General features: G+C 37.2%; 3 protein-coding genes, 2 non-coding genes and 1 pseudogene across 5 annotated transcripts; 3 read left to right on the forward strand and 3 right to left on the reverse strand.

Annotated features, from left to right (window-relative positions):
* Window positions 1–246: 246 nt before the first annotated feature.
* On the reverse strand, window positions 247–5,112 carry LOC110768251 (AFG1-like ATPase family protein). The gene is made up of 14 exons (XM_021971955.2): window positions 4,933–5,112; window positions 4,720–4,856; window positions 4,484–4,626; window positions 4,249–4,394; window positions 4,082–4,161; window positions 3,669–3,926; window positions 3,198–3,308; window positions 2,744–2,872; window positions 2,295–2,416; window positions 2,148–2,217; window positions 1,942–2,034; window positions 1,449–1,576; window positions 855–996; window positions 247–579 (listed from the first exon to the last, which is right to left on the reverse strand). The coding sequence occupies exons 1-14, from the start codon at window positions 5,060–5,062 to the stop codon at window positions 445–447; spliced, it is 1,824 nt and encodes a 607-aa protein (XP_021827647.1). The 5' UTR covers window positions 5,063–5,112; the 3' UTR covers window positions 247–444.
* A 187-nt stretch (window positions 5,113–5,299) lies between these two features.
* LOC110768252 (pentatricopeptide repeat-containing protein At4g21065 pseudogene) lies at window positions 5,300–7,535 on the forward strand (annotated as a pseudogene).
* Window positions 7,536–9,308: 1,773 nt separating this feature from the next.
* On the reverse strand, window positions 9,309–10,972 carry LOC110768236 (putative sugar phosphate/phosphate translocator At5g25400). The gene has a single exon (XM_021971938.2). It carries the CDS (start codon window positions 10,750–10,752, stop codon window positions 9,703–9,705), a length of 1,050 nt encoding a protein of 349 aa, XP_021827630.1. The 5' UTR covers window positions 10,753–10,972; the 3' UTR covers window positions 9,309–9,702.
* A 6,286-nt stretch (window positions 10,973–17,258) lies between these two features.
* On the forward strand, window positions 17,259–17,330 carry TRNAG-UCC (transfer RNA glycine (anticodon UCC)). Its single transcript has one exon. It is a non-coding gene; the product is annotated as a tRNA-Gly (tRNA).
* A 1,351-nt stretch (window positions 17,331–18,681) lies between these two features.
* Window positions 18,682–18,753, forward strand: TRNAG-UCC (transfer RNA glycine (anticodon UCC)). Its single transcript has one exon. It is a non-coding gene; the product is annotated as a tRNA-Gly (tRNA).
* A 222-nt stretch (window positions 18,754–18,975) lies between these two features.
* On the reverse strand, window positions 18,976–21,433 carry LOC110768240 (putative L-type lectin-domain containing receptor kinase S.5). The gene is made up of 3 exons (XM_021971943.1): window positions 21,001–21,433; window positions 19,917–20,666; window positions 18,976–19,787 (listed from the first exon to the last, which is right to left on the reverse strand). Exons 1-3 carry the CDS (start codon window positions 21,431–21,433, stop codon window positions 18,976–18,978), a joined length of 1,995 nt encoding a protein of 664 aa, XP_021827635.1.
* Between the last annotated feature and the right edge of the window lie 687 nt (window positions 21,434–22,120).

The raw sequence follows: 22,120 nt of genomic DNA on the forward strand, positions 1-22,120 counted from the left end.
TTAGACTATCGCTTGTATTCAAAAAATGTGCATGAGAAGTGTCCAAGAACCCAAAAAGCAACTAAGTTCCTCATGTGGAATTATACCTCATTCCTTATGCAAGCAAAATCCGGTCACTTTTATCAAATTTGACCCCCCCCCCCCCCCCAAAAAAAAGGGCAACATTCAGAAGGGTCAACTATACAGTTTAGGCGTTGAGCAAGTCAAACAACTACAAATATGTCATCGTGCTAGAAATTGCAGATAAGAAATAAAGAATAACAAGCAATTTTTTATTGAAATAATCTTACAACAGTTGTATTCAATGTCATGTAATGGAAAATTCAGGCTTGTTATAATTTTCTTTTATGGGGGCTTGGCTTCTTATAGCCACAAGGAGATACAAAAGAATGAAAAATCATAAATGAACAGGAAGGAGTAATGTTGTTACAACAATTCTGCTGCTTAGAATGATAACTGAGGCTGTATGTTTCCTGCAGAAATATTTTCGAATTCTTGGCGTTGTCTCTGGAAATAAGGATGAAGGCTATGGACCCCCTCCAAGTATACAGGTGTCTGCATTTCAATCAAGCGTGATACCTACACAGAAAGCTCATCCATTCAACATACAGGAAAAGAATATCATTCATCATTAACATGTTTGACCAAACTATCTGGTCAGAAATCACTAGGGAAGAGAGTTATGCATTTGAAGTCTTCAGTAACCACAAGAAAACAGATCAAAAGAAAGATCCGAAGTTTCTTTTCCGAAATCATATAGCTATTGCACCACCTTAACTGAAACTTTTTATACAGAGTGCCAAATGAGAGAGCAATCAGAAACAAATGTCCTAAAGAAACAGAGCACCACTTACTGCTCGGCGGAAAGCAAACATCTCTTCTTGACCAGATAACATGGATACTATGCCGGTTGGGGCACCTCCTGAGCTCACACTCCCTTCTGCTAAAACATCGCGTCGAAGCTTTGAACCCTCTGTCTCTGTTTCAAACTGGAAACTGAAAGCAAACAAGTACACATGCTCTTAATGTCGCATGTTTAGAACATGACAATACTAAGAGAATCCTATAGTCAGTCATTGCTAGCTCTGCTCAGCAAATACATCTCCTTAAGCCCTTGGCTGTACAATTGTTACAAGACTGTATCTGAGGCAATTATATTTCCTACATGTTGTGCTCTAAACTCTCAGCTAATAGTTTGATGACTGTCTCCCCAACCACTGCTAAATTTGCACAAATGCAATAAAAATTTATTGTGGAAGCAGCACAAAGTAAATTATGCATGCATCTATTTGAGGGTATGCAATACATGAAGGAATGCAAGTCAGAAACAAAGCAATCAGCTGCATGTCCTGGCCTAGAATGATGAATCTCAAAGCATTGAGATCATGGCTGACTAAAAGCCTTTTCTTAATAATAGTAGTTATTTTGAAAACTACTTAAACACTCACCTCTCCAAATCAAAAAGTGCACCCTCTTCAGTTCCTTGAAATAATTCGTCAATAGAAGAAGCTGCAGAACAAAATAGACGGCAATGATGATTGTATAATTCATCAACGAGGGTAATAAATCGGCGTGCCTGAAAAGTTGGAAAAAAAACTTCGTTTAAATAAGTGCATATAAGGATACAATAGATACATAATTGACCGCGACATATAGTTTTCATACATGCATATATTAGCATGTATATATGTGCATGTCAATCCCGTTATCTTTCATCGGCTTGGGACATGATGACTACTTAACTGTGGCATCAGTGATTGTTATCTCTCTTTCTCTCTCCCCACCCACCCCGTGCCCGCCCCCGACCCCCTCTCCTCTCTCTTCTTTTTTTCCCCCTTAATGTGTTTTTAGCTTATTCTTTTGAAAATGGAAGTATCAAATTTGCAATAACCTGGGCAAAGGGGAGCAAATGTTTAAAGTGGTGAAAAATTGCCGTAGTACCTTATCACGGATACGCATACTCATCATTGGAATGCCAGATATAAAGACAGTGTGATAGTTCTCTGCTACTGCAATGTAATCGGCTGCGCCTACCTAAAGTCAATGAACAAAAGCAGAAAGAAAAATTGAAGCAATCATCAGACATAAGAATGGATGAAAAAATATAACACAAAAATCACAAACACAGACAAAGGCGAGTGTAATACCGGCCGACCACATAGATACTCAAATGTGAACCGTGCCACTCCATTTGAGCTTTCTGGAACCTCCAGTGTTCTGATTTATGAACCAAGTATCTTTTAAACTATATAATGGAATATGATCCAAAGGTAATATTCAAATTTTAAAAGTACCTTCCGAACATCACTCGAATAGTACTCGAGGTGATTTGCCCTCCTACTTGGTTTGTGACTTCATGCCACTTCTTCTCAAATTTCTCCAGAGCAATGCTGTCTGAAGGCCAGAAGTAGTGAACCTGTATGTTAAAGATGGTAAAGTTTAAACCGCCAGAGTTTTTTACAAAGAAACTTGTAACTACCAGATAGAAACAAATACTCCAAATCGCAAATTTTGTTTAACTAACTTCTTAAATATAAAGTAAAATTCAGTATTGTGAATATAGTGATGGGCCACTATAGTATATCCATCAAATATATGAAGAACCAGTAAAGAATGACTACCTCGACATACTGCATTCATATATGAAGCTGTTGTTGAGGCACTTGTGCAAGGAATTAGAAGTAATACTTCGCATGTATTTGCAAATAGAGGAAAGAATTAAGTGAAAATGCTTCATGCTTACCTGGCCCATAGATCTTTGACTTTGAGCTAAAACACGACGATAATCAATCTCACTTCCAATCAGAACATTCTCGCAGTGCTCACCCATTTTGTTAACAAACTTTTGGAAGATCTCCCGTTGCATACCATCCTGAATGAGGTATTTTGTTTCCAAAAGAAAAAGTAAAGTTAGGGCAATGCAGTTTGCTATAAACTCCAGAAACTCTTCCAGAAAATTTATTTTTAAAAAAAAAAAAAAAAAAGGAAGATGAAATATTCTTATCAGCATAACAGTCAATCAAGTCACCAAATAAAGAGTTAACAAGGTATTGAGCTTAGGTCAGCTTCGTCAAGAAGTTACATGAATAGCTGAAACTGATGAACTAGATATGTTGCAAAATGCCAATATGTGTTTGAGAAATAAGGTGGCAGGGAATATTGAGGGTTTTTCTCAGATTTGAAACACACATGTATACCTGATTTAGGTCCTTGGGTGCTCGATTACTCGTGGCTACAAGAACAGTTCCATTGCTTAACAATCTGCTAACAATTCCAGATAAGGCCACAATAGCAAATACATCAACAGTCTGTAATAGAAGGAAAGAAATTCCAAGTCACAAAATGAGCAACAAAGTATCTGAGCTGGTCCTCCCTTCCCTCAGTGTACTGTAGGAGAAAAAAGGAGCAATTCTGAATAAATGAATACTCCCAGTAACAAATTATGGTCTCTCCCCTTTACCATTTATAAGTTATGGAATAGGAGCTTATTGTCATGCTGGATGTCAAATACCAAATACTAGGTCCGTTTAATTGCTAATAGTTGAATAAGTTACAACGTAGATTATACATGTGTCCTTGATAAAGTGACAGTATTTTCACGTTATACTCATGATGATGCTAGACTCATAGTATCAAAAGAAAACTCTTTTAGCACACATTAACCTGACCTGTATCTCGTCGAAACAAAGAATGCTACCACCCTTTTGATCTGCCTGCCAGTCTATGATGAACTTGTCTGCTACAGCTGGAAGGATGTTTTTCATCTGAACCTCTTGTTTATATCTCTCTTCTGCAGCCACCCACTCCTTTACCCTTGAATCAAAGGGAAGATTCATTACCCAATTCGAAAGGCTTGAATGCAAAGACTTTTCCTCCACTTGATTTTTCCAAATCTGATGCATTTGTTCATTAATCTTTAACATAGCCTGCAAATAAATATATTTCAGTATAACTTACATTATCAATGGTCAACTTGGAGGGAAGTCAATCCATGTCTTTCAAGGATCAACAAACACTTGTCTATATGAGAATGAGCAGTAACTGTTATCCAAAACTTGTCAAATCACAATCAAAAGCTCACCTCATGGAAGTGATATCTTTTTCGATGCTTAACAATTCCTTCAGTGGCACTATAAAACATGTCCATAAGCATTGTCTTTCCTGAATAGAAGTACCAAATTTCGATTCAGGATGGCACACATTTGCTTTGCTTACAGATAAAACACATACACGAATGCAGCAACATACCGCTTCCAACATTGCCATAAATATACAATCCTTTAGGAGCTGGAGGAGCAGTTGGGCGGCGACCAACTACTGAATCTAACTTCCTCTCTCGATTAAGATACGAAACCCATTTCCCAACTCCAGGTTCTACATTCTCTGGTTTTTTCCTGAACCAAACAAAATCTTACCATTGATACACAGAAAAAAAGGAACAGAAAATCTGTAAGCTTTTTCTAAAAGCTGTGGTGTGGCTTACCGGGAAAGCCATCTTTGAACAAACTTATTGCGTTGGTTGGTGACTGATGTCCATACATCATCTTTCTGCTGACTCTCAGCTTCCTCCATTAAAAGCTTGCGTCGCTCGTTTTCTCTCTCCTTCGACCATTTCGCAAGACTTTCCTGCAAAATGTGAAGAATCCAAATTTTCAGACAAATTCTCAAAGTTCCAACTTTGAATGCGGTGTAGGAGCTGAAAATCAAGGAAATATTCACATGATATTCCGCCATTTCTTTCTCATACTGCTCTAATCTCCCAAGCAACTTCTCCAATTGAAAAGCAACCGCTTCTTGGTTTGGATCATGCTGTAGCTTCCCTTGCTCGACGAGGCTATTGTACTGCGTTAGTGGCCCTGAAGCACAAATCTTGTATCATAAATACATAATCCAAATCGAATTTCTAGAGAGAGAGAGAGAGAGAGAGAGGACCTGGAACTTTAATCGAGGAAGGCGAGGTTCGATCACAGTAAGAACGAAGCGCATTGAAGCGGAGCTTGGAGCTTGGGCTTCGAACAAACCCTAGAAACAAAAGCGCTGAGATTGACGACGCTTTTCTCATTCTTCTACAAAGCAAATCAAATTCTAAAGTGACGTTATTGATTTCTCTGTCAACTGTAAAACGTACCAGAAAGTTGGGAGGTAGACGAAGAGGTGACGTGGCCAGAAATTCGACCTGCCACGTGGAAAAGCGGAAAGTGCTTGACGTGGGCGAACGGCGACGATTTCATTGTCGTTTTTCTTCGACAACCTTTTTGTTATATTCGTTTGATTTGCCGTTAACCGTTGGCGCTTTGAAATGCAATACCACGCCATCAAAAGAAGCAAGCTCATCGTCCCTGCACTCAAAACCACCGCCATCGCCGCCAACAAAAGAGAAGCAGAGCAGAGCTGCTTAGCTCTCCTGCAAGCCTGTGACGCCGTTCCAAAGCTTGCCCAACTCCACGGCCACGTTTTGAAATTGGGTCTTCGAAACAACCCACTGGTCCTCACCAAGTTCACCTCCACGGCCTCCGACCTCAAGGCCATTGACTATGCCTCTTCCTTTTTATTTGCACCAGACGCCGATACCCATCTCTACGATTCGTTTCTTTTCAATACCATCATCAGAGCTTATGCTCAAACTAGTCATGGAAAGCATAAAGCTTTGTGCTTTTACAATGTTATGCTTGAAGGTGCTGTTTTGCCTAATAAATTCACGTACCCTTTTGTCCTCAAGGCCTGTGCCGGCCTTGGGGACTTGAATTTGGGCAAGTCGGTTCATGGGTCGGTGGTGAAATTCGGGTTTGACGATGATGTTCATGTCTGTAACACTACGGTTCATATGTATTGTTGTTGTAGTGGAGGGATTCAAAGTGCTCGGAAGGTGTTTGATGAAATGCCCAAGCTGGACTCTGTTTCGTGGAGCGCAATGATTGGAGGGTATGTGCGTGTGGGGTGGTCCACAGATGCGGTTGACTTGTTTAGGGAAATGCAGATGGTGGGAGTTAGGCCGGATGAGATTACTATGGTCTCGGTTCTGTCTGCGTGTACGGATTTAGGTGCACTTGAGCTTGGGAAGTGGGTTGAGTCTTACATTGACAAAGAAGGGATTCAGAAAACTGTGGAGCTTTCTAATGCACTCATTGACATGTTTTCCAAATGCGGGGATGTGGAGAAGGCTTTGAAATTGTTCAGAAACATGAGTGGCAGAACAATTGTTTCATGGACTTCTGTGATTGATGGCCTGGCAATGCATGGCCGGGGAATGGAGGCCATGTCTTTGTTTGAGGAAATGATTGGAACCGGAGTAGCACCAGATGATGTTGCTTTCATAGGATTGTTTTCTGCGTGCAGTCATTCCGGGTTGGTTGAAAAGGGTAAGAGCTACTTCAGTTCAATGGTAGAAAAATTTCACATCGTACCTAAGATAGAACACTATGGATGCATGGTGGATATGTTATGCAGGGCCGGGCTTGTCAAGGAGGCATTGGAGTTCATTCAAAAAATGCCGATTGAGCCAAACCCGATAGTTTTGCGAACACTAATCAGCGCTTGCCGTGCCCATGGCGAACTCAAGCTTGGAGAGAGCATCACCAAACAGTTAATCAGGAATGAACCTATGCAAGAGTCAAACTATGTTCTACTTTCCAACATATATGCAAAAATGACGCATTGGGAGAAGAAAGCCAAGATTAGAGAGGTGATGGACAAGAGAGGGATGAAGAAGATCCCCGGGAGCACTATGATCGAGCTAGATCACAAAATTTACGAATTTGTGGCTGGAGATAAATCTCATAAGCAGTACAAACAGATTTACGAGATGGTGGATGAGATGGGGAGGGAGATGAAGAGAGCTGGATATGTTCCCACTACATCAGAGGTTTTGCTAGATATTGATGAAGAAGATAAAGAAGATGCTTTGAATAGGCACAGTGAAAAGTTGGCCATTGCATTTGCCCTCCTTAATACGCCGCCGGGAACTCCTATTCGGATAGTGAAGAATTTGCGAGTTTGCGATGATTGCCACTCTGCTACAAAGTTCATCTCTAAGATTTATAATCGGGAAATAGTTGTGAGGGATCGAAACAGGTTTCACCATTTCAAGGATGGTATGTGTTCATGTAGAGATTTCTGGTGACGAACCAAATACAATTTGATGAGTACCAATTCATTTGATTGGACCACAATTTTCTGGTCACTATAATTTTTTTTCATGACCAATTCAGCTTTGTGAAAAGAAGGTAGAATTTAGGACCCTTTTTTTGTGACGAATCGGCCTGACGCTCGTACAACGGTTAAATCAAAGATTCGCAAGTGTTATCTGCGCAAAGGGCTACAAAAGGCACAGACGACAAACTGTAGAAAGGCTGGGATCCACAAGGCCCAATTATTACTTTGTACCAAAATTGTGTTCAATTTGCCACCAAACCGAGTAGAATGTAGGGTTCTTTTTTGTTTTTTCTTTTGTCAATGTTTGGAGGAGAAATGCGGAGCTGTCATTGGAATTCAAATTTAAGACCACTGATCTACAGATAAATACTCTTACTACTGAACTACGGACTGGTTGGCATGTAGAGTTTTATTTTTAACTTACAACAAATTTGTAATAATTGGTGGATGATCCCTTATTTGATGCCAAGTGAGAATAACCATCTGATCCTACAATTCCTAACCAGAAATTCTTGTTGTATATAGTTCAAATAACAAGCCAAATTAAGCCGGCATCCAAAATTTAAATATTGCCCAAGATGGGACACCTTATCCCAATTGCATTGTTTTTGTGGTATCAAGTCAATTTGTCAACAAATAACGCACTTCTGGAGTCTTTCTCATCATCCTAAAAATCCCATCCAATGTTAATTTTTTGTTTTAAAGAAAGAGTTATTAACATTGAGCTCTCCACTAAATCTACTCTAGTGCAGAAAATCCTTTTCAAACAGAAACAACCAATCTTCACTTGCATTATAATTTTGAGATGGAAGGAAAAAAAAAATTACACCAATCCAATTAGAGCCAATGAAGAGAAGGGAAAATGAGCCTGCTCTCTATGCCACTACAACTAAATTTTTTTATTTATTATTAATGGAGTTCATCGTCACATGAAAACCTTGACAACCCCATGTGCATACTGTGTTGTTTAATATGTTTGATATCGAAACACTATACTTTGATAGCAGGGAAAAATGGGGTCAACTCTTCAAAAGCAACAAAAAGAGGACTGAAACTTCTTACACAAACAAAACACCACCAATAAACAATGTCTAGCATAACTTTGTCCAACCTCATGTCAGAAAACCTTCAGGAACTGGCGTGACATTTTGGGGATCGAGGTATAAAATAACAGTGCTTTTAGACCTCACCAACAAGTTAATTTACCCAAAAACAAAAGAAGACATTTCCAAATCCAAAGCTCAAAGTCACTAATTATAGTTCCATGGAGTAGATTGGTGTTAAAAGATAGAGATGAAGGTATAATGGAATAGAGGTTCCAACCATCAGAAACTACAAATGGACAAGTCAATTACTTGTTCTCAAATCACCACATTTCAACAAAGGATTTCTTGTTCCTTTTCTGTTAAGATGATGAACTAAATGCGTTAGGAGGATCTAAGTAATAGACGCAGACACTAAGAAAGTCATGTTTTCGTCGACCCGTTAAACAGCATCGACATCCTGACTTCAAGCTCTCAGGATTTCACAGAACTGCTTTAAGCTTTGGATGTATCACAAGTCTACCTACCTATCAAACAGAGGCCTAAACCCATGCAATGAATTATCTTGTAGGACTTGCCTAAAATTAACTGGTCTATTAGAACCCTAGGGTTGGTGGATGGCATTCAGAGCATAGAATTGGTCAGTCTTGTGAGTAAATAAGGCTTAAGATGACTTAGTGGTATTGCCTATGCATATATGAGAAGGCAACTTGAGGCAAATTTTCAAGCTCTTACCTAACTTGCTAATTTATGTTATACCCCTCAGGAACTAGTCATAGTCAAATAAGACACCAATGCCATGACTATTGTGAGATGCTAAAGTGACCCAATTATTCAAACATTAACAAATTTTTGTTTTATTGCCATTATTTTCTCCTCAAACTCACAAAGTCTCACTTTTTTTCCCAGATCATCCAATGAAGTTCAGTCCTTTTCTCTTTTCCATTTTGGAAAGAAGCCTAATCCCCTAAAGGATAAGTTCTGTACTGATAAAATTCAGAGACAGCAGAACAACATAGATCACAAAGAACCCAAAATGTGATCCAAATGATCATGCCATTTCAACCACAACATAGATTTGCCAACTTAAGAATACGAAAAACAGCAATCCGATTAGACAGAAAGATAATGAATATGAATAAATAAGCATTAAAGCTTCATACTAAGGAGTTCCTACACAAATACAAATAAAAAGGAAAATTCAAAGACAAAAAACAGGCATCTGAGATTCTCACTCTACGAACATACATGATGGGCAGTATAAGCAACAGCTGCGAATCTCAAATCCCTTAACATTACTAATACTGCTAGCATACGAAACCGAAATCTAGAACAACATACCGAACCCAAATTCCTCATCTCAAGAAGCAAAAGAAAACTGGACCTCATGATTTCTTTTGCCTCCAAATCGAACCCATCTTATGCTCTTCCACCACCTCTCCCATTTTGTTCTTATTATCATAATCTAGCTCAAATGAGTCACTAAATCAATTTTAGGACTTGAAGATCAATTCTGGGATTCGTTCCTCTTCCCAATTCCTTCACCTTCCCTGTCCTCCAAAAGCCTATTGGCCTCCTCATCGGCCAGTGCCGTCTTCTTCTGCGCCTCCTTGGCCTTAAGAGCCTGCAATTTGGAGTGGTTGTAATAGGCAACACCCAAAAATGCAAGGCCATAACCAAACAAGTTGATTGGGGTCACAGTGTCCTTAATGACAGACCAAGAGAAAGCAATCAAAAGCCAATCTTTCACCACACCAGCCACATTCATGGTCAAAGCAGATGTCTTCCCAACAAGCAAGAAAACAGCCAGATTCAAAGCAAATGCACAGAGAGAATTGGTCCCAAAGATCAGGAAATCAAAATGGAAGCTGGAAGAGTCCCTCAAAATTGGGTACTCAACAAAGATCCAAGGCACAAACAAAAAAGCCAAGCAACAAGGAGCAACATAATACAAAGAGGTAATTGGGTTCAAGGTGATGCCTTTAGATGTGAGCAAGATTTGGATCAGGACAAGCCTTGTGGCCTCAAAAGCAACAGCACCTAGCTGCAGAATCACACCCCAGGTGTCAAATCGGGCCTCCCCATAAGCAGCAATGGCAACCCCAATTGAGATCGAGACCATGTTCACCATGGTATCAGTCTTAAAGCTCTCTTTTTTTAACGAAACCCCAATTGAGTAAACGGCCACAGGCATGAGCGCCTTAAGCATTTGAATAAATGACACAGAGAGATAGATGTAAGCAGAATTGGAGAGCCAGAGGGAGAGAGAGTAGAGAGCTCCAATGGGTACCACGGAAGAGATGTAAAGATCTCTGGACATGGTGACTGGCTCGACTAGCTTGAAGACGCGGACGAGGACGAAGGCGATGGAGGCGCAGAAGGACATGTGGATCATGGTGAGGGAGATTGGGAAGGGCCAGTTGTACATCTTCTTGTCGAGGATGTATTTGTTGTAGACGATGACGGTGAAGCTGAGGAAGATCCAAATCGCGACATAGGTGTAGGAAAGGAGGATCTTTCTGATGACGCCTTCGCTGAGAGAGCCACCTTTGCCCATTTTGGTGAAAATGGAGGTGGGTTGGTGGAGGTGGCTGTGATGAGAGTGTAGGATAAGGTGAGAGAAGGGGGGAGAATAAGGGAAGAGGATGAAGACTGAGGAGGAGGAGGAGGATCAAGAGGAAGAAGGAGTCAGATTCAAAGCGATAGAAGAAGAGGGGGTGAGTTGGGAGTGAGAGCTGGATTTTAGTGAGAGAGAGTTTGTATCTTATGTGGAAAATGAGGAAATATAAATAAAATGGAATTGGAAGTTTGCATCAAAAACAAAAAAGAAAAAAAAAATTAAGTTGGAAGTGTATTTGGTGTGGGAGTTTGATGGGAGAGGTGGCATTTGGGCTACCATGGGATTGAGTTTTCTGATATTTTTTGGTGGGAAAACAAAAAAAAATTCCAAATATTTTTGTTTGTTATTTTGACCTTAATGGAGTTTTTTATTTTATTTTATGGACCAAAAAATTTTTTATTTATTTTTTGTGGTGGGATTAGGAGAAGGGACTTAGAACTGTGCATTTATTCTATGAGTCATGAAGTCACGATTCTTTTGGTTTTGGATTTATTTTGTATTTTCCGTGGGAGGGTGGGGAGTTGGTGATACGAAAACTTTGAAACTTATTATTTTATTATGTGCATTAACTTTAAGATAATATATAGTGCAAGGATGGGGGGATTTATATAATCTATTATTGTTATGGATATTATCAGCTTAGATTAAATATTTGTTTGGAGTTATGAATATTATGATAAATACAAAATTAAATTAAATTTTGTACATAAATTATTTGTACAAATTGTAATTCAATCATCTTATATGTCTCTTTCCAAAGCAACAACTTCCTCTTTAAAATAATAATTCTGTCAATCTTGGTGTGAATTTATTCCTAACACAACACCTACTATCCATATAGATCAAACTTCTATCCAAATTTTATACAAGCTTTTCTCGTTACGATAATATCACCTCACAAAATTATTCTTAACATTAATCCCTTGTATATTGTATTAAAAATTTAATATTTATACATCAATATTTTTCATATAAATTAATTTAAAAAACTTATTTTACTATGGATTTAGCCAAATTGGCTAGAGCGGATGTGCTCTTCACTCTGCACCAGAGTTTTAATCCCCCTCCCCGTAGTTTAGATTAATTTAAAGTAAAATATTGTTTGTCTAAAAAAAAAAAATCATTTATATTGTTGTCGACTAATATTCTCGGTGAAAAAAAATATATCCTCGATTATGCTATGAGGAAAAGAAAAAACAAACATGTCCTTTACTCTATGTTTTGGTGGTTGTGCTTGTGGCTATTTCTTTTAATAAATTTCATGAAAAACAAAGGCTATTGACCAAACAAATTTTGGTACAATATCATATAAACCAACATGCGAGAGGTCAATAAAAGATAAAAGGATTATTATTTTTCTATTTTTATAAAAAGATAATCTATATATATAAAGCAAAAGGCAGAGAATGGTGAAACATTCAAAATACCAGAAAATGCCCTTGGTTAATGCAAACATTAAGAATTGAAATTATTAATTAAGTGAGGATAATATGGTAAATTTACAGTTTTTCATATTAAAAAAATTTAAAATTAAAAGAAAAATCAGATAATGGATCCTCTTTTTATGGAACGCAACTACCCATTATCTTTTTTAATTCTAAAATAAATTTAATTTTTTCTTTTAAAAAGCCTCTCGCAGGCGCGAATGCGCATGCAGAGAGGCTAGTATCTAATAAAAATCAAAGCATAAAAGGAGAAATCTCAACCATTTATTTTTTTTTGTGAAAACCAAGGTATCCCCCGCGCGAATGCGGGGACTAACCCTCGAGATACTGTCGGGCGCAAAGCGGGGACCTCTCCCAACAAAATCTGCTCTATTCGCAAGCGGGGACCTCTCCCAACAAAGTCTGCTCTATTCTCAACCATTTATTATCGAACCCTTCCACAACACTTGAAATTAACGTAGTCAAAAAGAAAAACACTTGAAAAAACAGAAAAGCACAAAAATGTAAACATCATAATCAAAATTTCCAGTGCATTAAATGCTTTTCCAAAATTACAAGGAAAGCCAAACAAGCCAGACGCGGCGGCTTTTGTACGCGAGTGTGAGACTGAATTGAATTTAAATGTGGGTTTCAAATCCGAGAGCATAGATTCGGATTTAAGGAAGAAGTAGCATAAAGCGCGTGCTCGTAGTCGTTTGAATCGTCCCGTGCGGCTGGCTCTCTTGGTTGTTGTTGTTGTTGACGATTCTGCGCCACGTGACCTCATCATCAGTCACCCACCGCTTCGGTTATTCTTTATGGGCCTATATGGGCCTATGTGCTATCGGGTATGGGCCTTCTTTTTTATTTATTTATTTTCTATTTTTCAAAAAATAAAAATAAAAATATAACAGAATTGTCGGTAAGAAAATTCCACACGAGGGGGATATGCCTTACTGGAATTTTTCTGCTACCTAGCCAACATAAAAGACAAACAATATTTTTGGAAGTTCAATTGATTGGTTTAGTCCAAAATGTTAGACAAGACAATCCAACAAAATTGGACACATTTGTAGTTCAATTGATTGGTTTAGTCCAAAATGTTAGATTGTTCCGAGTCTTTTGACTTGGATTGGGTAATTTATTTGAGATTAACTAAACATAGCCTTCTCTTTAGGTCTTCAATGATTTAGAGTTTGACCTAGTTTGGGCATTTTTATAGGCTAAAAATGTATGACTATTTATGCGTCTATATGTTAGTTACGTGATGACGAGACAAAAAATTCATGAGACTACTTCATAGAAGGTTTTTTTCAACGTAATTGCTTTACTTAACTCTCATTCAAAACTTATTCTATACGACAGTTGTATATTCTAACGTACGGAAAACTTGAGCGAGGAATATTTTCATTGACATTGGCCTTTCAAGTATTAAATGAAAATAGCAGAAGGAAGGGCCAATCAATATTGGTATGGTGGTCTATCAACCATCACAGTTGGAATGTGGGCTCGAAAATAAGTTAAAAGCAATTTAATGTTCAACTTAGAGTTAGATGTAGGCTCATCATTGCTGGATGTTAACTTAACTAAACTTGCAAGAAAACATCTCAAATCCAAATGACATAATACCTCGTGGGCATGGAGTTTGTTTTGCCAATTTACAAGTAAGTTGAAAACTTCACTCCATATATATATGGACTATGCCCACTTTAGGTCGATTGAAAGTTTTTTTTTTTTGTAAAGTGAAGTGACAAGTTCTGAATTTTCCCAAGAAGGAAGAATAATTTTATGTAAACGTTGAGTTGTGGGTCTGCCTGCAATTATATAAAGAGAAATTAGAAGCTGCCTATTGTTATGCCCACTAAGGGGGGTCCACTATTTTTGTACATTTAAATTGAGTTGCTCTTTGGAGAGCACGGCACGATGAAAGTTGTAAGCTGTCGGGGAGTAGTGAGATTAGTATTAATTTTCACTCATTACTATGTGAGATTTTATATTAGTATGGTCCATTTACAGAGAGAGGATGATTTGAACTTAAATGCAAGAAAGTGGCTCATTATCTTAGTTGTGATATTTTTATTTATAATAAAAGAAAACCCCAAAACTACCATGTTCACAAAACTTGCTAATAAATCCAATGATTTCTCTTATGTGTTATGGGAATATGTGTACGGATCGCCATCTTCTAATTTGGTGGGAATAATATATAATATATATGTGGAGTTGTCTTATTGTTTATAGAATTTGACTTGTAGTTGGTAGATAATGTCTAGCATTTGGTTGCAATATTAAAATAATTTTAATTAAAATTTCAAATGTTAGAGTTTTGAAGACTATTATTTTGTGATTAGCTGTTACAAGTAGCTAGATTATATATGCAAGGTTCGTGGATGAAGCCTCTATACTTATTATTTGTTATACATTAAGGGATGAAAGGTTCGTGGATGCATAACAAAATCAGAGACAGAGATGGTGAATATTAGTTGATTGACCATTTCCCTAGTGGCTGCCAACCAAAAGCCTCCTTTCTCCATTATTTTAGTTGAAAACTTGAACCCGGATTTGGACATTTAACCAATTCTTGCTATGTGGATCGATCTAAGGGCTTCTTGGTTTATTAAGCACTTATGAGGGAAAAAAGATGCGTGTTCGACTGATTCAAGCATTGTTTTGTTATTATTATGTTTTTATATAAGCAATATTGAGAAAGAGGTAATCGAACATAGGACTTCGCTAGAGCGCAAGAGTAGATGCTCTTAATCATTTGAACTACGAGCTCCTTGCATTCAAGCAAATATGTGTGAATTATTTAAGTTAACACTTAAATTTAATTTGTATATGCATTTAGGCCGTGCCTGTACTCAGTAGTAGGGTGGCGATTTCCATAAAAGCTGTGTCAACTACAAGTGAGCCCGTTTTAGAATCATAATTATTGCTTATGGACTTCATTAATGCTTCTCGAAATGAATATAGTCAAAAAATTGTTTTTAAAAAGAAAAACAAGTGAATAAATTTCAACAAATGAAAGTAAATTATACGCAAAAGAAAGTAGAGCTTAACTTAATTAAAGTGCCATGTTCTTCTAGAAGGAAATGTTTCTTCCATTTATACAGTGATAATCGCAATATCCAAGCCAAAAAAACACGCAAGTTAATTGATTTTTAAAATTTTATAGAACGGCAATAAAAGAACTTAATTACCACAATTTTTTTTTTTATACAATATAAGATATACTTTTAATAAAAGTTATTTTTTCCATGGACCATAAAATATATATATTAAATTGGGTACATTATCATAACAAATACACGTGTTAAAAGGAGACAGGGGCGGACACACAGCGTGACAAATGGGGTCAGAACGATTCTACGAATGCTAGAAAAATGGATGTTAAGTCCTCAAGATGCACACAAGGTGCTCGACGAAAGGCCTGTGCACAGCAGCAGGCGCTGCACAGTTTCTTTTTGAGAAAAAAAATAGTTGATCACAATCATCCGTCCGCCACTAAAAGAAGACATTAACCAAATCCCATTTATTATTAGGATAATAAAGTAACTTAAGCTACTAGCACAAGTACATAAATAATTTAAAAAGTAGCTTTTAATTTTTAACCTTTTTTTTAATAACACACGAAAACATTAATACATTTCCAAAATCAAACATACACGCAAAACAGAACACTCCAAAAAATGCGTTAGGATTCCCATTAAAAAATCATTGATGATAGTTAAATATGTTTTTTTTTCCTTAGGGACTTGGTCCAAACAGACCCTTAATTTCATGGTTCAAAAGCCGGGAAGCACTGGCATGCGACAATTTCATGTTTGTTGTATAAATTGCAAATCTCACAAATCACTGATGTCTTTAGACCAAAATTGGATCTTAGGTCTTCGCAAATCACCTCAATTGGTCATGGGTGCCCAGTGGGCTCAGCTTAAGCCCACTAGACTTGCGTATGAGAGTTTTTTGTTTAAAAGCTTGTGTGTGAGAGTTTATGGATAGGAGGAGACAGTGAGAAGAAGAGTTTTAGGGCACTTAAGCTCGACATAAGTAAAGCTTATGACTTGGAGGAATGAGCTTTCCTCGAGCGTTGAATTCATTTGATTATAATGTGTGTAACTACAATTTCTTAATAGTAAGTCGATGGCAATATGGACTTATATACAATAACATCATTTTATGAATTATTTTGAGTGAAAAATATTATAAGGTTTGGATAGAAGTTGGCAATATGGACTCAGATTATGCCTCCAAAATGTGACTGTGTTAGGGCACCTAACTTTCCACAGTAATGCACACGGGGACGGCCCATAAAGTTGTATTTGGTATTATTTGCTCACCTTTTTTCAAAAGATCTTGTTAGTTTTGTTACTTTTTGTCTTTGTCACCACCACCGCCACAATCATTTTCCTTCTCAGTTTTTTTTTCTCTGACTTCGGTGCTTTTCAAAAAGCAGTTAATGGGAATGGCCCAGTTGATGATGGGGTTTCTGAATTGGACCAGACCAAGTATTTTAAAAACACAACAAAAAGAACAGAAACTTGAATCAAAGTAGATTTGTTTGAAGAATCTATATGCTTTTGAGTGAACTTTTGCAGACCTTAACAATGCTTATCAGTCATGACTGGTATTATTTTACTTATAGTTTTGTAGTAGCTGATATTATTCATCTCAGGAAATCAAATCATATGGGGAAAATGTGATTTCAATAGTTTTCTTTTTTTGGCTCAACGATGGAAAAATTTTATTCATGACGAATAAAAAGGTTTACTCTGGTAGAAGAATCCACTAGTGTAGTGATTTGGAGTAATTGCTTTTTTAGGCAAGGTCATGGGTTCGAGTCCTAACATCCGTTTAATGTGTGAGTTTAGTATAGTATCACTCCTCTCAATATGAAAGTTTTGCCAGAAAAAGAATGAAAGGTTTACTTGGTCTGTCAGAGAAAAAAAAAAGCTTTATTTTTCAACACCGTTAACTTATACCGAATAAGTAAATAAAACTGGAAATGTTGTACAACAAGCGTTTGTAGTCCAACGGTTAGGATAATTGCCTTCCAAGCAATAGACCCGGGTTCGACTCCCGGCAGACGCATCTCGTTTTACCAATTCGGAATTGAAATCAATTAGAGATAAGAGAGAGATGAAATTAGAATTTTCAAATGTATAGCCGCGCGGCTATACCTATAAATATAATTTTTTTTAAACGTATAGCCGAATGGCTATACCCATTGAATTTCTTGCTTTAATCAATAGTTATGTTTTAATTATTATTTACTTTGTGAATAATTCGTATTTAAATATAGTTTATTTTTATTCAATAATATGTGAGTATTTTGTGTGTATTATTGAAAATTTTGTAAAAAATAAGTGTATTAAACATGAAAAATATATACGTACGTTTACAATACATGTATTAAACGTGAAAATGTCAAATTATTTATGAGGGTAATAACTCTGGAAAAGTTAAAACTCAAAAGGGGACAATAGATACTCGAGTAATGGTCTAATACTAATGGACAATACTCTAAACTACTCTTATCGATAAAAAAAAAGGGGGAAAACAACTATAAAAAATGGATTAGAGTATCTATGCCAAGCGTATAGCCGTGCGGCTATACTATTTATAAGAAAATTTAAAAAAGACCCAGTAAAGCCGCGCTTTTATACTATTTTTAATAAAAAAATAATTTTCAGTATCGCCGCACGGCTATACTATTTATAAACAAAAATAAAAAAAGACCCCAATACGGCCGGACAGCTATGCCTTTGGAATCAGTTGTGAATAGTATAGCCGCATGGCTATACCTAAAAAAGCACCTAAAAAAGCGTATATCCACACAGCTGTACTGAAGTTTTTTATTTTATTTTTGTTTATAATTAGTAGTTATGTTTTAATTATTATTTACTTAGTGAATAATTAGTATTTAAATATATTTTATTTTTATTCAATAATATGTGAATTTTGTGTGTATTATTTAAAATTTTGTAAAAATCAAGAGTATTAAACATGAAAAATTAAAAAAAAACCCAGTACAGCCGCACGGCTATACTTGTTTTTAATATAAAAAAATCCGGAGTACAGCCGCGCGGCGACACTGGTTATAAAAGAAAAGGCCCCCCAGCTCCTAGCGCGTGTTCTTGGGACAAGGGTATAGCCGGGCGGCTATACCGTTGGAAGAGTAGTATAGCCGCGCGGCTGTACTGGGGTCTTTTTTATTATTTTTGTTTAGAATTAGTTGTTATGTTTTAATTATTATTTACTTAGTGAATAATTAGTATTTAAATATATTTTATTTTTATTCAATAATATGTGAGTATTTTGTGTATAATATGTGAATTTTGTGTGTATTATTGAAAATTTTGTAAAAAACAAGTGTATTAAACATAAAAAATAAGTAACTTCTATCGAATAAGTAGATAAAACTGGAATTGTTGAGAAACCAGCGTTTGTAGTCCAACGGTTAGGATAATTGCCTTCCAAGCAATAGACCCGGGTTCGACTCCCGGCAGACGCATTTATTTTTATTATTTTGGATTTGAAATCAGCTAGAGATAAGAGAGAGATGAAATTAAGTGACATTCCTTGTTTTTTATTTAGTTAAGTATATATTTACATCAGGCCTTGTGCGAAAAAATAGTATGTACATCAGTAAAAAATTGAGGGAATAAACTAAATAGAATACTATAAAATCTCATTTTTACTGAACTTCATCTATTTATGTACATGGACTGCAATCTTATGAGGCCATGTATGAGGAACATGTAGAGCCAAATTCAGTGGTTGGAGCAGAAGAAGATACTGATAGATAAACTGCACTTGGCCTTGCCCTAGTATCTGGCAATTCCATTAGAGGCTCATTTGGGTTCAGAAGAATCTGCACCACCTTCCTCATCTTAGGCCTCAGCATTCTGTATGTATCCAAGCATGCAAGGCCAACAATCAATGTCCTTCTCACTTGTTCCTCCTCAAATTTCCCATCCAGCATTTGGTCCACGCAATCGAGCAGCGCATTTTTCGTGTAGGAATTCCACACGTGTTCGACTAAACTATAATCGTCCATGAACCCTTTTGATCTCCTCCCACATACCACTTCTAGCACCACCATTCCAAAGCTATAGACATCAGACTCCTGGGTAGCCTTTCCCGAGAACCCTAGAAATTCCGGAGCTAAATACGCGGGAGTTCCTGCCATTGGGATTGTAACTGAGGCATCTTCGAACATTAGTCTTGCTAGGCCAAAGTCACCAAGATGAGCATGGAAATCAGAGTCCAACATCACATTGTTGGGTTTAATGTCTCTGTGAACCACAGGGTTGCCACACTCTTCATGGAGGTAAAGCAATGCTGATGCCAATCCTGTTAAGATCTTGTACCTTGTTCTCCAATCAAGATAGGGCTTTCCAATGTATCGATCGAGGCTTCCATTAGGCATGTAATCGTAGACCAGGAAGCGATGTTCGTGTTCGTGACACCAGCCTTGGAGTTGCACTATGTTCTTGTGCCTCAGGCGCCCAATTGTGCAGATTTCTGCTAAGTACTCCCTTTCCCCTGTAATGGGTTTGGACATGAAAATTGTCTCAGTGCAGAGATATTGGAAAGATCAAGTAGGAAACTTGAAAGTACCCAAAAAACACAAAAATATAACATTAGTAATGTGGCAATGCAAGTAGAACGTACCTTGTTTGGAGGTTGCTGAGATCTTCTTGACAGCAATGGTTTTAGGAGGATCTGAAGATATGATGCCTTTGTAGACAATTCCAAATCCACCTGAGCCCAGCAGATTTTCCTTGCAGAAGTTCTGAGTGGCCACTGAAAGCTGTTTGTAAGTAAACATTTCTGGGGCATTTGCAGCTGTTCTTGACTGGCTTTCTATGTCATCTTCATCCTGATTCCCAATACATTGATTTCTCCTCAGAACTCTCAAAATCAAACGGTAAGTGCAGGCTATCAAAATTGCTATACCCAGAAAAATAGGAAGATCAATGACCCATATGCTCTTAGTGTTCCAGTGATGAACTTTTTTATCAGAACCAGGTTTGGTGGGAGGAATTCCTGGCAACTGTAAGGATGTGAAAACCCAATCAAGGACTTGATGGCTCTCTGGGAGGGTCCCAGTAGAGCCAGTGAAGCCAACATAAACAGAGCTTGGAACCATTTGAGACATGTCAATGGAATAGTTGAGGAAGCTGATTGTTGGGTTCTCAGAGTACCCAGCAGAAACTTGGAGGATCTGATTCCAACCATCATAGTCAATTCTAAATTTGATATCTCTTCCACTCTTGAGCTCAATGCCTGTGCTGTTGAGACTCTTTGCCACAACTGGGTTCATTATGCTTGTTGTGTCAATGGCAATGTGGTTCCCATCTGGATCAAACTCTTGGTTCATGAAAGTGTCTAGCTCAATACCCAATTGTTTAACTGCTCCATCTAATTTTTGGACAGCATCAATGAATTTAAAACAAAAAATTAGATATATATTCCCCTGTTAAACAGTCAAAGTTGGTAGTTCGAGCAGTCATTTAGATTAGTAAACAGTTGACCACAATATGTGACAGATGATATGTTTATAAACTACTAGTCATAATAATTGATGAGAGTAAATTCTAGATATAGTGTGATAATTAAGTTAATGTAACTAAAAAATGTGGTCATTCTAGCATTACTCTATAATGCAAATCAAGAAAAAGTCGAGTCAATTTTATAATTACAATCCCAATTATTTAATTTAGTAAACTAAATTTAATAAGGAACATCAACTAACCTTGAGTTGATCTATTAAGCAGTCCAAGAAACGAGCCATAGCTATCAGGAGGAGAAGGGCCACTGTCCTGTGCAAAAACAAATGCCATGCCATCTCCAGAACCGGTTGAGTTTGGGAAGGCAGAGATTCTAACAGTGAAGGTGGTAGAGATAAAAGCCGGCCAAGCACGCACCGGGTAGCGATATAAAACCCTGCCAACCTTATACAATGGTGAAGAAGATGATGAGCTTGAATTGCCTTGTTCTGGCTCTGGTGTGAGGCTCAAATGTCCATTGCTTGCTGTCACTGAGCCCATGCATATTAGGTCACCATTGCTGCAACTCTGAGGACTGAAGGTGGGGAAGTTGAAGGTGGTTTGCGTTTGATCGTTCATGGAGTTCACAGAGGCTTGGCTATTAATGAGAAAGGTTGAGAGGGCGAGAAGCAAAAACATGGTTAATTGTGGATGAACAGAGTAGATATTTCATATGCGCAAATATATAGGGAAATATAATGCTTTGGAATTTTATGTTGTTTCTTAGTGTATGTTTTGTCTCCAATTTTGTGAAGGGGGAAACATTGAATGGAGTTTTGGGTAATATATATCTAGCAGGAAGGATTGACTTGGGTACAATGAGTAATTTTCAGCAAAGAACAAACTCTTGTCTTTTTCCTTTTAGATTTTGGAGTTTTTAAATAATAAAAAAACGAGAGAAAAAGACAGAAATTTGTTCAAAAGTAGAACTAAAAATGTTATCTCTAGATAAAAAGGTAAATGGGTAAGACCCCTCTGTGGATAGAGCAAACAACAAACAAAAGAATAAAAAGGCCTTGACTTGTAATTTTGTCAGATAAAATGGTGCTTTCTTGCACACCTGTTTTACATGCAAAAAAAGTGTGAAACAAGATTAGTTTAAGAAAGTTTAACACAAGTGGACAAAAAAAATAGTTTAACGTAATAAATTTGAAATTACACTTGGTTAACATGCAAAAAAAATAAGACAATCACATTTAAGGCAGCTTATCACACACTTGTTTTCCATGCAGGTTGTCAATATGCATATATCCTTGGAATGGTTCGAACCCAGAAGGGAGAAGGAGAACAAAGAAGAAAAAACAAGTGCCAAGTACAGAGAAACAT

The sequence above is a fragment of the Prunus avium genome, chromosome 1, assembly GCF_965620075.1.
Source record: "Prunus avium chromosome 1, drPruAviu1.hap1.1, whole genome shotgun sequence".
NCBI classification, from domain to species: domain Eukaryota; kingdom Viridiplantae; phylum Streptophyta; class Magnoliopsida; order Rosales; family Rosaceae; genus Prunus; species Prunus avium.

What these genes read in the sequence shown, in the direction of transcription:
- LOC110768236 (XM_021971938.2), bottom strand. Translation starts at nt 10,752, where the DNA reads ATGGGCAAAGGTGGCTCTCTCAGCGAAGGCGTCATCAGAAAGATCCTC.
- LOC110768251 (XM_021971955.2), bottom strand. Translation starts at nt 5,062, where the DNA reads ATGAGAAAAGCGTCGTCAATCTCAGCGCTTTTGTTTCTAGGGTTTGTT. An exon ending in TTATGGCAATGTTGGAAGCG is followed by an intron (nt 4,162 to 4,248) that starts GTATGTTGCTGC and finishes ACTTCTATTCAG; the next exon opens with GAAAGACAATGCTTATGGAC. An exon ending in GCACTTTTTGATTTGGAGAG is followed by an intron (nt 997 to 1,448) that starts GTGAGTGTTTAA and finishes GTTTGCTTTCAG; the next exon opens with TTTCCAGTTTGAAACAGAGA.
- LOC110768240 (XM_021971943.1), bottom strand. Translation starts at nt 21,433, where the DNA reads ATGTTTTTGCTTCTCGCCCTCTCAACCTTTCTCATTAATAGCCAAGCC. An exon ending in GCTTAATAGATCAACTCAAG is followed by an intron (nt 20,667 to 21,000) that starts GTTAGTTGATGT and finishes TCCAAAAATTAG; the next exon opens with ATGGAGCAGTTAAACAATTG. An exon ending in CTCAGCAACCTCCAAACAAG is followed by an intron (nt 19,788 to 19,916) that starts GTACGTTCTACT and finishes AACCCATTACAG; the next exon opens with GGGAAAGGGAGTACTTAGCA.